This window comes from Motacilla alba, chromosome 19, assembly GCF_015832195.1.
Source record: "Motacilla alba alba isolate MOTALB_02 chromosome 19, Motacilla_alba_V1.0_pri, whole genome shotgun sequence".
Classification (NCBI taxonomy): Eukaryota; Metazoa; Chordata; class Aves; order Passeriformes; family Motacillidae; genus Motacilla; species Motacilla alba.
Genome location: NC_052034.1, coordinates 1352090 through 1365683, shown reverse-complemented (window position 1 = coordinate 1365683; position 13594 = coordinate 1352090). Strand labels below are relative to the sequence as shown.

General features: G+C 49.5%; 1 protein-coding gene across 7 annotated transcripts in view; it reads right to left on the bottom strand.

Annotated features, from left to right (window-relative positions):
* Positions 1-13594, bottom strand: part of ACACA (acetyl-CoA carboxylase alpha) — a 98025-nt gene that overhangs the window by 41977 nt on the left and 42454 nt on the right. For 6 of the 7 annotated variants that reach the window (XM_038157613.1, XM_038157614.1, XM_038157616.1 and 3 more), the window contains 9 exons: positions 13253-13349; positions 11931-12038; positions 9496-9552; positions 9143-9187; positions 6424-6465; positions 5867-6082; positions 5255-5410; positions 3226-3429; positions 315-470 (listed from right to left, as the gene is read on the bottom strand). In XM_038157613.1, the coding sequence (XP_038013541.1) occupies positions 315-470; positions 3226-3429; positions 5255-5410; positions 5867-6082; positions 6424-6465; positions 9143-9187; positions 9496-9552; positions 11931-12038; positions 13253-13349 (1081 nt within the window). The remainder of the gene's footprint in view (positions 1-314; positions 471-3225; positions 3430-5254; positions 5411-5866; positions 6083-6423; positions 6466-9142; positions 9188-9495; positions 9553-11930; positions 12039-13252; positions 13350-13594) is intronic. The other variant, XM_038157612.1, reaches the window with a different exon arrangement.

Genomic DNA, 13594 nt, shown 5'->3' with positions numbered 1-13594 from the left:
TCACCCAAAGTGAAATTTGGATGAGGTGGTTCAGGATAGAACCCAGCAAATCAGAAACACCACCTAGGAAGGGCAGATGACAAGGTGGGAAAACAAATGGAAACAAGAAAGGAGAGATGGTTTATGTCTCACCCTCTATTGTTTGACTCATTGATGGAACTCCAGCAGCAGTTCATCCTAATTTCATTCAAAGTAGACTCAATCCATACCTGATCATCCCTGGGGATCACTGGCAGCCACGCCAGGCCCCTGGTTCCCCTGACAATCAGGATGGCAAAGAAAGGGGCAACAAGAAGAGCCCAAAGAACACTCACCTGCCTGAACATCTCAGGAATGTCATAGACATAGGATGTCCCTAAAGTCTGTGCCTGGAACCTCTTGGACTGCAGCAGGTCTTTGGTCACGTAGGGAGTGTTGATCAGCATCCCGTGGAGTGGTCCCTGCTTATCTCCGTAGGCCTGGAACATGATCTGCAGGACAAACATGGTTCTGTACACTGAGCTGATCCAGCCCTCACCAAAATCCCCCAGGCTACTCCAGCCTGCTCGTCCCTGCCCTCTGCAAGGCTGCTCATGCTGGCACAGCCAGGCTCCATCCCTCACTGCTGCCCTTTGGGGACACCTCAGGACCGCCACTGCACGATCCCGGCATCCACACCCACTGCCCCATCCCAGAGGAGCCCAGAGCACACAGAGCCACATCCCCAGCACAAACTGGGGCCTGAGAGGAGCTCCCACCCCCAGCAGCTCCCCTGAGCCCTGTCTGTGCCCGTGGATGCTGACAGCAGCCAGGAGAACTCTGTTATTTATGGAGCGGGATCCGCGGCTGCGCCCTCCAGCCGGGTCAGGACTTGCATATGTCATCGGGCTTGAAGTTTTGATATTGTAAGTTTAAAAGATTTTCCCAGAGTAGCAACATGAATTATCAACTGCCGTGCTTCACAGCACTATATATTCTGGGCAGGCAGGACTTGGAAGGGGAGCTTTGCAACGGAGAAAAAGGAGGAGATAAAAACGGGATAAAAACGCCTTAAATGGCCCAAACGCTGCTGAACAGGGACACTCCTGGCAGGAGGGACATGATCAGGATGTGCTTAACAGAATTTAGCTAATTGAAGAGCAATTCATTAAAGAATTACACAAAATTCTGTAAAGCCTGTTTTTATTTTTAGGTAAAACCAGCAGTTTATGCTCTCTTCAGACTGCACAAACACTGATTTGGGAGGCAGCTTCTTTAAGGGGAGAAGCATTTGTTCAGGGTAATGAGTGTTTGGGACAAATGTCTGGCATCTGTCAGGATCTGCACTTGGAAATTCTCCTTAAATCTCTGGAAAGCTCCACAGCAGCTCTGAAGGGAACTGGAGAAGTCTGTGCTGAGCATCACCACTTATCACTACTGAGAAACAAGAGATCAGGGTCATTCTCCCACCATGAAGCCATCTTCCCATTCTTCAGAAGTCATGAAAGCACCCAGCACATCAATAATATCTGATTTTTTTTTTTTTTTAAGATTTCTCTAAGTTTTAAAGAACCCTCTGAAAACACAGGAAAAAAATCCCCAGATCTGAACTCGCCCTACAAACCTCCAGCATGAGGGGGAAGCTTCCTAAAAATATCAGTATATTTTTTTACTAAAATGTGGTTAAATATTCTGGAAAACAAATCAAATTTCATACTGGAAAAGTTGCTAAAGCCTCACACACCCACACGAGCCCATTCCCCAAGCTTTAAATAACAAAGCTCAGCAGTTCAGAGTTCACTTGTGACCTTCACAAGTGACTGACCCAACTCAAGGGTTAAGCTGAACTGCTGGAGATTATTAAAATGTTCCTTTCTTCCCTCATCTCCCCTCAAAGGCAGGAACGAGGTAAAACACACTGACACTATCTGCTCTGGGATCTCGGAGCTGGATGGACTCCACGGCCAGCAGCTCGCTGGAAGAATTAAATGGAAAAAGGGGGAGAAAGGTGACTCAGCACTTTGTGTTCCACATTCACAGCACCCAAGTGATTTATTCTGCTGCTGCTCCTGCCTGGCAGAGGGATGATTACAGAGGGAGATGTAAACATTTCTCTATTTAAATATTTTCCATGCATCCCATGCTCCATGGATTTTAGCATATGTAGGTATTTCAGTTAACCACACTGCTCCCACACCACGGAAAACAGAAATGCCACAACAGCCACAACCGTTACCAAAGAGCCCATTACGCTTCAGAAAAATGATATAAAAGCACCTTCCATAATTTTACATCTTCCTACCCAGGTCATCCCTTATATCTTCAGAATTTAAAGGACACGTTCACAGATTTTCTTCTATCTATTCAGAAACATGTATAATTAATCATATTTTTATTACAATCTACAGGATGAGCATCAGCAGTGATTCCTCTTCTAGTGCTTTCTAGAGCACTCTGAGGAAAACTGTTTGGGAAAACAGCTGCCCAAATGACTGAGGGCAAAACACAACCAGAAAACTTGACTGACTTAATTGCTCACATTTTCACATCTGCTGCTGCAAGTTTTTCTTTACATTCTCCCTCCTCTGGCTAAGCCGAGTGGCAATTTTGTGTTAAATTAAAATGTATCACGGGGCTTGAAGCAACCTGGGCTAGTGGAAGGTGTCTGTGTGAGGATGTGCCACTTCACCACTGCACTGCCTTCACCTTCTGGTGCCTCTGCGCCCCTCAGCACACAAAGCTCAAAATTCCCAGCAGCCAGGACTCCAACATCCATGACCACAGCAGGGGGTTGGAATGGGATAAACTCTGAGGTGCCTCCCAACCCAAACCATCCTGTGATCACCTGGAAACACCACAGCTCACAGAGGAGCTCCACCAGGAGCACACATCCCCTTCCCGACGGTCCCACCTGCAAACACCACAGCCCACAGAGGAGCTCCACCAGGAGCACACATCCCCTTCCCGACGGTCCCACCTGGAAACACCACAGCCCACAGAGGAGCTCCACCAGGTGCACACATCCCCTTCCTGACGGTCCCACCTGGAAACACCACAGCCCACAGAGGAGCTCCACCAGGAGCACACATCCCCTTCCTGACCGTCCCACCTGGAAACACCACAGCCCACAGAGGAGCTCCACCAGGAGCACACATCCCCTTCCCGACGGTCCCACCTGGAAACACCACAGCCCACAGAGGAGCTCCACCAGGAGCACACATCCCCTTCCTGACCGTCCCACCCAGCCGCGCATCCCCAGGGACGTACCTGTCCCGTTCTGGAGTCCGTCACCTCCTTGTAGAGGCTGATGTCCAGGTAGTAGCCCGACTCGTTGGTGAGGAAGAGGCGGATGGGGATGGCCTTCCCCGTGGGCGTCAGGCGGATGTTGATCTTCAGCTCGGCCTGCAGCACACGCAGCTTCCAGAGGCGGCTGCCGTAGCGCATCACCATGGAGCGCACCGACTCCTCGATCTGCACCAGGGGAGGGAGAAGCCTTCCTCAGCAGGGCTCTGGGACTTCCTCAGCAGGGCTGACAGATGGCCTTGCCTGTGCCAGGGGCTCTAAGGTCCCTTCCAACCCAACCCATTCTGGGATTCTTCCAGATGTGGCTCCCATAGTGCATCACCATGGAGCGCACCGACTCCTCCATCTGCACCAGGGGAGAAGCCTTCCTCAGCAGGGCTCTGAGATTTCCTCAGCAGGGCTCTGGGACTTCCTCAGCAGGGCTGAGAGCTGGCCCTGCCTGTGCCAGGGGTGCAGTGAAATGGGGTCTAAAGTCCCCTCCAACCCAACCCATTCTGGGATTCTTCCTGGATCCATCGCTGCTCCGTGTCCCCTCTATCCCACTGCTCCAAGGTGGTGAAGAAGCACCACACGTGCCCAAGTGCAGTTACAGGACCTTGGTGACCTCTCCCTCCTCATGCTAAGCCTTGAGACAGGCAGGAACCCCACCTGGGGACTGATGTGGTGGGAGAGTGCTGGATTCACATCCCTGCTTCCTCACGGCACAGAACCACAGAATTGGAAAATACCTGGGTGATCATCAAGCCCAACCAGCACAGGGACCCCTGCCTCCCCTGCACAGGCATCCCTCACACCTGGGAACTACAGAATCCAGGCAAGCCAAGTCCTTGGCAAGCAGTTTTGTAGCCCTTGTATGCACAATAATCACATTTCACTGCCTGCACGGAGCTTTAAATCAACAAAGCAATTACCACTTGGAGCTGGGCCTTCTGCTCTTCTATTAAACTTTATAAAATACCACTGTGGGCAAAGCACATATTAAAAGAAGGCAATTTATAGGCTGGGTTAAACATTTTTCCCAAAAAAAGTCTCTTTTGCACAGCAGCTCAAGGAAAAGTCATGGTTTGCATCTGAGGGCAGCCCAACTTCCAGGGATGAATATTCCAGCCTCTTCTGAACTTCCTGGGAACCAACAGCTCTGGATGCACCAGGAAAGGTTCATTCAAAAGGGATCTAAGCCACCAATTTTTAATCATGATTTAAAAGTCAGCAAGCAAGAGAGAGATATTTTGATACCCAATTCATCTTTATAACTTTGGGCTGTTCTCCTCAGGAAAGGTCAGCTCTCATCTTTGGGTACCCATGAACTGAATGCTGATTTCCAGCTAAATTCAGCCTGGGCTTGGGACTTGCTTTCTGGTGATTCTGCTAGCCACAAACATCCTTTATGCCCGAACACTTTTATTTGTGCATCTACAAAGCCTAATGTTCATTTATTTATAATGTTCATCTCTGCGGTTTTGTAGCAGAGACTGAAAATGAGGCACTTTTGTAGCTGAATTTACAGATTCTTTTTAAGCTCCTAATTTATCCCATGCTTCATTTGGATGGAATCTGAACTTTTGCAACAAACAGAAGATCTGCTTCCCTATTAAAACTGTTTACCTCAAACACGCAATGAAAAAACAGGTTTAGTTTCAAACACAAAACAGATTTCTAATAACTGTCCCTCAGTTTACACAGAGCTGAGCTGCTCAACAAAACAGCTCTGAGGTGCCAGAGGGCAGGGTTGGATGGGATATTGGGAAGAAATTCCTGACTATGAGGGTGGGGAGGCCCTGGCAAAGGCTGCCCTTCTCTGGCAGTGCCCAAGGCCAGGCTGGATGGGGCTTGGAGCACCCTGGGACAGTGGAAGGTGTCAGGGCTGGAACAGGATGAGCTTTAAGGTCCCTTCCACCCCAAACCACTCCACGATTCTGTGATTCTACGAACAAAAAGCCTTTTAGCTCTGACAAGTGAAGCCCTGGAAAGACAACCAGCCCCGAGCTCCCACCTTGGAGGGGTCCATGATGACGGTGGGCACGAAGTTGAGGAAGATGTGGTTGCAGTCCGTGCGCACGTTGGTGTTGTTGAAGGCCACCTCCAGCTCGTCCATGGCCTCCAGCAGCAAACGCTCGCCCTCGTTCTGCAGGTACTCAAAGGAGGCTTCCTGCCAGAATTGCCAACAAGCCACTGAGTTTTGACTCACAAATCGCCGCCCCAGAATGGAGGTTTGGAAAAGCGCAGGAGGGTGAGATGGAGAGGACAGAGCCCACGTGCAGCCCTGGAGCAGATCCATCCCCAGCACAGAGCCAGTGCTCCCAGTGCCTGGATCCCACACCCGGCTGCCTCGTGCCCTCCTTCAGCTCAAAGTGAACCTGACACCACACAGGGCAAGCCAGTGTAGCCTCGAGATCTAAGGATTTATGACACTCATCTTGGGCCCCTGAAAAGCCTCCCGGAGCACAGGAACACCAGGACTCCAAAGGGATGGCTCTGACAGCAGCACCAGCAAGGAGAGGGCACAACCCCCAGCCCTCCACACAGGGAAGGTCAGTTTTGGATCCTGCAGCTCCCCAGGATGACCCTGGCTTTCACTCACCACCTTGCACAGGGACAAACCCACCTTGGTCACCAGGTCCGAGTGCCTTATGATGGCCCTGACGAAGAACCTGTAGTCTGTGACCTCTGTGCCCACCTCCACCTTGGCAGCCCCCAGGTAGAGGTGCATTTTGTGGTTGGCACAGGGGATGGCCGTGAGGTCGAAGTTCCTCATGCGGTTCAGCTCCAGCTGGAAGGCCAGGGCGGGCTCCAGGTGCCGGTAGATCCGGTCCTCCTCGAACTGCAGGGGCCACGGGCACGGCAGAGGGTGGGAAAGAGGGCATTGGAAAGGTGAAACACTCAGGGAAGAACCCCACAACGCCCCTTAGGAACTTCCATGTTTAATTCAAACTCTAAAAATTCAAACAAATCCAACTCTCCTATCTCACGCAGCACCGGGAGCTGCGAAATTGTTGAATAACACAAATTGCAGGTCAGCAAATTCTCAAGCCCACCCCCCTCTAAAAACCCTCTTCTCCACAGAAAGCAGAAGGTTTTGTCCTGATTCTGAGTAGTGAATCACTGCATGAAAGAAGGATAAAGCCAACACTTGCAGAAAAGTATTACAAACATCCAACTCACCTTATCCCGGGCACGGAAGGTGAAGAACTTTGGGAATTCCCTCTGTTTGAAAAGGAAAACAAGAGTGTTAGCGCTCCCAAAGCGAGCACTGATGTCCCCAGAGTGCTCTCAGTCCACCCCTGGGGCAGCAGCACAGCACAGGAGGTGACACAAGCTGTTCCCAGCTACTTTCTCAACATCACAAAGGTGGTGGAAAATCAAATCACCCTCAAGACAGGAGAGGCAGCTTAAAGCTGCCCTCACTAATAATGCAGCAGAGGCTGCTTGATTGGCTTTGGATTATTATTGTCAGTTATTAGCAGATAACACAGAAGTGGGAAACTTTTCCTAGATCTGTTATGATTAAGATTCCAGTGGAAATGTCTGGAGTGATGTGAACACTCTCACGGATGCAGATGTACACAGAACAGTGATCTTATTCTACAGCTCTCTCCACACCATTACTGCCAGAAATACTCTCTGCCCAAGGAAAACTGGGAGCTGCAATCAAATCACTTTATTCTCCTGTATGGAGCAGCAAAAACATCACAAAAATCCCCCATCTACCACTGAGTTTCTCTGGTTTGCTGTTGCATAGATAAAACCCTGGCAGAGCCTTGAGAGTTTTCTGAAATAATGTACAAATGTTAGATGAAGAGAGGAAGCCTGGGCAGCATCCTGGGCTCCAGCTCCACCCAGGCACATCCACCCCCTCCTCTGGAATTGGAATTTTACTGGGCAGGGCTTTGGGCAGTGCTTTGCACCACCTGAGAACTCTGCTGCCTGTGCTGAAGGTGACCTGGAGGGACACACACAGCTCGCCAGAACTGGCTCACTAAGCAAAAAAAACCAGGGAATCTGACCTGGAGTCACTGAATTTCTGGCTCACATTCCGTTATCCATGAAAGATGAACAGCCCCAGCTGGAGGGAGTGTGACAAGCAGTGACACTGCACGAGCCACCACTGAGCAACGCAGATTTTAAGGCTAAAAGGACTGTTCTAGTCAGTCATCTTCCTTCCCTCCTAGGTAAAACAGCCCCCAGACCTCACCTGATGGCTCTCAGTTGAGCCAAACAACTTGTGTTTGCCTGGAAGCTCTTCCAAAATAAGCAGTGGTACAAGAAATGCTGCCTAACAATTCAGGCTCACTCAATGTAGCAATTGTCTGCGAAACTCATCTAAGAGAAAAACTCTTCCATGGCTCCTCACTTCTCCCAGTCCCTCCTACCTGTGCTCCTCTGCATGCTGCCAGCTTCTCCCACCATCTCCAGGCTCATTCCACCACTAATGGAATTGCTTCCAGGGCACCTCACTGGCGTGGTGGGCAAATGTCATCATTAGATGTGCACACACACAAAAATCCTCAGTGCCCTGGTACCAAAATCCAAAAAGAGTGCTCCATTTCCTGGGCAGAAGAATTATACCCCTGCTGTGTTCCAATCAACCAACCATCATCAAGACAATCAAAATAATTTGCCTAAATTAGCCAATCAAGACACCCTGCAAACTGCAGAATGTGAAAAGCTGCACCAGAAATCATCAGAGTTGATTATTATACTAATAATCACGTTAAAAACCTAATGAGATGAGGAAATTGGAAGCTTGCTGGAGCAACTCTCTATTACCTCAACATGCTGGGAACTAATTATATAGACTGTAATTAAAACAAAAACAAACCCAAGCCCAGGCCTGGCCAAGTTAATAGTTGGTCCAGTAATGAAGGGGCTGGGACAGCAGACAGCAGCAAAGGCTGCCACAGCAGCTCCCAGAGGTGCTCCACAAACTCTGCAGCCAGATGACCCCGGCTGAGGGCCCAGGGAGAGCCTGGGGATGGCTCCTCCTGTTCTGTGCCTCCCTTCTGGCCCCTGACACGTCCCACAGCACTCACTCAGCAACTCTCATCTTTCAACACCCACTCTGTTCTCCAAAACTTCCCTTTTCAAGCCTGGATTTTCTTGCTAAACATCCCAAAAGACTCTGCACAAAGCCCAGTTTCCTAAGCTGTTGACTGACACTTCTGTACCTGTACTGAGAGCAACAATTCCCACCTGGTGACAGGTTCAAACACTATTTCTGCTGATTTCTAAAGCAGTTTTCCCTTCACAAACCTTCCCAGACCAGCTGTGTTCAGCACAGGGGGAATTTCTTGCACTTCAAAGGCTCCTGACAACTTCCAGAATTGAAAAGCAGATTCCCAAGAGATTAAAAATCTGGTTTATGCCTTACATTGCCACCTAAACCAGACCTCACTGATGCCCAGGCCCTGGGGAAAGAAGTAATTCTCAGCAGTAAGAGCATCAAACACTTCCCACACCACAAAACCACTCTGCAAAATTTAACAAGTCCCCTCAGCGACTGAAGTTACTTTAAAATCAGTAAGAAGCCAAAAGAAAATCACCACACTACAGAGGAAATCCAGAGGTTCCACTGACAATTGCACTTCAGAACAGAAAGGACACACAAGGAAACACCGAAGCACAAGGGAATCTTTGTCAGTGTGGCTTCCTGAGCTCAGCCAGGTAACCAGGGACACTCAGAGCCCCAGCAGCCCCTCTGAATGCCACGGGCACAGCCTGGGTTTGCAGCCAAATGTCCAAATAAATCCCTCAACTCTTCACTTTGACGGAGTGTGGGCATTGAATGCCTGCCTGAGATCCAAACGAGAAGGCCAGAGCCCCCTGTGTGTCTCCTGGCCTCACATCAGGAATGCCACCATGTTCCAGGCCCTTTGTTACTTACATGGAATCTCTGATCCACCTCATAGTTGACCTGTTTCCTGAAGTCCTTACAAACGAAACATACACACATAGGAAGAAAAAAAAAAAAGCAGAAGACAGCTAGCAATTAGGATTAAAATCAAAAATTAATTAAGTCAAGAATACAAGAGGCGTCACGATTGCTTACAATTGTAAATTAATTCTCTTAAGCGAATTCATGAAAAACATCTCAAGTTTCAGAGGACAAAAACAGTGAAGAGAGGGCTAAATACAGCAAAATACAGGATTTAACTTGGGGGAAAAACATGTCAGGTGCCAATGGTATAATGAGCTAGAAACCAAGGAGGTGTGAGCACCAGGAGAGTGTGGAAATACCTTTTGTGCTACAAGGAAAGTCAGCCTCCGAATGCCATGCTCAATCAGGACTGATTTCTGCAAAAACAAGGGTGGAAACAGGTGATGGACTGCAGAAAAAGAACAGATTAAAACAGGCTGAAACCCTCTATGAAGTGAAAAAGCTCTGCAGATCCTTCTGCCTCCGAGTGCCCGCTCCCCTTCAGCCCCCTCGGAGTGAGGATTTCCCACCTGATGCTGCTTCAGCAGCATAAACACCCAAATCCCTTCCCCCTGAGCAGGGAAATTACAAAATCACAGAACAGTGAGCTCAGGCTGAGCCTGGCTAGGCAGGAATGCAGCAGAGTCACCCCCAAATCCTGCAGGAAATATCCTTGCTCATTGGCCAGGATTGCTTTGGGAAGGGAGCACGGTGCAGATGGGGCAAGGTGATGGAAAATGAGTTTTAAAGGAGCTAACCTGTGGAAGGTGTGGCTCATGCTTGCCTTTGAAAATGAGTTTTAAAGGAGCTAACCTGTGGAAGGTGTGGCTCATGCTTGCCTTTGAAAATGAGTTTTAATGGAGCTAACCTGTGGAAGGTGTGGCTCATGCTTGCCTTTGGCACAGGGAGCTCGTGGATAACCCAGCCCACATCCAGGCTCTCAGCCTGGACAGGGCTCTGGGGGGGCTCACTGTGACCTCCTAGTCCTTTAAGGGCATTGGATAGAAGGGAGAGGGACTTTCTGTGTGGGCAGAGAGGAACAGGACAAGAATCAGATGGACAAGGGTTAGATGGGATGCCAGGCAGGGCCTCGAGGTCCCTTCCAACCCAAACCATCCTGAGACTCTAAGATTCCACATTGCACAGGAGCTACAGGTCAGATGCCAGTGATTTTCTTCAAGCAGATCACAGAGTATCCATGCTGGTTGCCTCCTCCTCAAATCCCCCCTCAGAGGAGTGCTGCCATCAGGATTTGCCTCAGCACTGATCCTCCGAAGTGCTAAGATCTCGTAATCCTCCTTTTTCAAACTTTTCTCCTTCCTCCTCCCTCTTCCAATTTAAAAGCAAGGAACACAAGAAGGAACAACAGCTCAGCTCAAGCAGGAGCAAACCAGCCTCTCTCTGCACAGACTGTGATGTTTTACTAAGGTTAAGCCCTTTGAAAATGAGCAGCAGTGACTATATTCATGGCAAGAGGAAGAAAATAACTTTAATAATGCCATGATTTAAAAAGCAAAAATTGTTATTGCTTTTAAAATTCCACAAGTGGCAGACAATAACAGCAGAGCAACAGGATTCTGATTACATGGTAATAATGTGGGTCTCCCAGCAAGGCCACAGCTATTACAGAGCGATTAGCCATCAGCACCTGGAGGAACTCCATTTCCACTGACTGCCTCAATCTCCTCCACAAGTCATTTACAAGTATATGATCCTAATTTCTATTAAAAAAACCCCACACAACATGCTGGGACTGGAAGATTATTTGGACAATTTGGATCAACCTATTTGATAGTTTAATGTGGTTTTGGATTTTTTTTTTTAATATGTTTTATTTCTTTCCTTTTATCCCCTCCCATAAAACGCCTGGAGCATGATCGAGCAGATGAAAAGCAGAACTAGTTTTAATTCTTAGATTTGATTGTTTTCCTTCTTTAAAGAGACAGGAGGCTGCTGAAGGCACGTGGGTGCCAGTCCCATTTTGGAACCCCTGATTTCTGCAGGGAATGTTCTCACCTCACCCCTGGGAAGCTGGAGGTGCTCTTTCAGTGCTCCCAAAAGCAGAGCAGCACCAGGAATCCCAGCTCCTGGTGGGAAATTCAGCCCCACAAACCAGTGGGGTGCTTCACACCACAGAAAAGCAGGCGCAGGCAGCCCAGAGTGGACACAAGGAGGCTGTTCCCAACCCAGGCTGAGCCAGCACTGACATCTGGGACTCTAAAGTGCATCCCACACTAAGAAAGGAGCAACAGAACATGCCAAAGAATTCCTCCTCATGCCAGGAACATTGTGTAAAAGGTGGATGCTCCAGCACACTAACGAGGGCAATAAACTTTAACTGCATTAAGACTATGGTGACACACAAATACAGGACATTTTAATGTCATTTTACACGGTTCTGTTGCTCACACAACAACTCTGTCACCAGGGAAAGGGCCTGAACACATTTTTCAGAGCGTGTGGAGACAGTTACTGATGTGTTTAAAACCTTCCAAGTCTTTCATCCCACCAAAAACTGAAGGGAAGAAGTCCTGACCTGCCAGGTTAGAAGGGGAAACAATGACCTGGTGCCTTCAGGAAGGTGCAGCTACATCCACCCAAAGAAATGGGAAAGCTCCAGAGGGGATCGGTGAAGGGTGTAACTGCAGCATCCTCTGCTTTGAAACCAAACCAAACCACCCCAAACCCAGGGGACACGGAGACTGTCCCCAAGCTGTCCTGCAGATCCCAGGGGCACAGGGGTGCAGGAGCTCACCTTGCTCTGGGTGAACTCCCTGAACATGGCAGCCAGGCCGTCGTCGTCCACGTCGCTGTCGGTTTTGATGGCCACGTTGAGGATGTGGATGGGCTCCTCCCGGGCACTCTGCAAGGACAGGGGAGCATCCCCCACGGTTCAGAGATTAACAGGGATTCACAGCTCAGCACCTCACCACAGGCTCCCTAAATCCAGCCCTAGAGAGGCTCTGGGGGAAACGGCCTCGCAGGAGCACCAGGGAAAACTCTGAGGGAAATCCTTGACCAAAGAGCCTCATCAATCTGCAGTCTCACAGGAGTCAACGCCCACAAACATCAAACAGGAGCCTCCTTGGGAGAATTCAAGTCTGAGGATGAGACAGGGCACAGGGTCAGGGCCTGTCTTTACCAGATGCAGCACAAGGACACTCGAGGACTTTGGCATCAAGGGAAGTAATTAAATTAATCAAAGTGTAGGGGCAAAACAGTGTGGGTTTCCATATCCACCACAACACGAAATAATGTGGAAACATCAATTCCATTTGAGCTCCAAGGAATTACAAATGCAGCCTCCAGGAGCCTGTGATTAACTGGGAAAAACTGAGACTGGACAGGAAATTACCTTGGTGAGGTGAGGGGGATGTAGAGAGAGGGATCTGAGGACATTAAGGTTGACAGTAATATTCTGGAAAAGGCTACAGTGCTTCCACACATCAGGATCAATGGACCAGAGGAAAACAAAGCCCTGTTCTGGACACAGGCTATATTCCAGCAGAGCTTCCCACTCTTGTGGAGCAGCTACCTGTGTCTCTAAGGGAAACTGGATTTCTATCCCTAGGGATTAGGGACCACCTGCTTCCTCTGCACCTGTTCTCCACATCTCTGCAGAAACTGAGCGGCTCCACTCAGCTTTTCCTCCCAAAACCAGTTCCAAGAGGTAGAACAGAGGGAAGAGTCAGGATTTAAGGTGACTGGGAAGGGTGTAAGGCAGGAAACACGGCAAGTCAGACACAGGACAAAGACAGCTGAAGATGCAGTTCAACATCCTGGTGCAGAGAGAGGGTCTGCAGACTTAATGGTGGGTTTAAACTCTGTTATGGTGCTGTGGATCCAGGAATTGTGCTGATGCTAAAAGCCATAAACTAAATTTACATGGGGAGCAAGGGCTGAGCTGCAGCTTTAGAGCAGGGCTGGAAGCGGCCGCCCACGCCGAGTCACCTGCTGTGGAACAAGCAAGCAAATCACAGCCATAAATACACAAAGCTCCCAGCTCCTGCTCCCAGCACTCAGCCAGGGAGGAGTTCCAGCCTCAGAGTAACTTCCAGAAAAAAAAACAAACCCTACCTTGTCTTCATCATACAGGGAAGCGTGGCCGGCCTCGGGGAACGTCGGGCTCTGCGGGGGCGAGTCGCAGAAGCAGCCCATGACTTCATCAAAGATCCTGGAACACAGCAGGGAAGGAGCAGTGACCACCACACCACTGCCAGCACACAGAGCACCCAGCACTGACCCCTCTGGTCCTGGCAGGACAGGGCTCCTTCCCTTGCTGGGCTCAGAGATCAGGAGGCAGCTCCTCAGACCAGAGTCTGCACTGACCAGCATTGGTCTGAGACCTCCTGGGTGCAGGCTGAGGGCTCTGCTGGGGGTTTGCCTGTCCCAAAAGGCTGGAAGCACAAAGAACTGCCC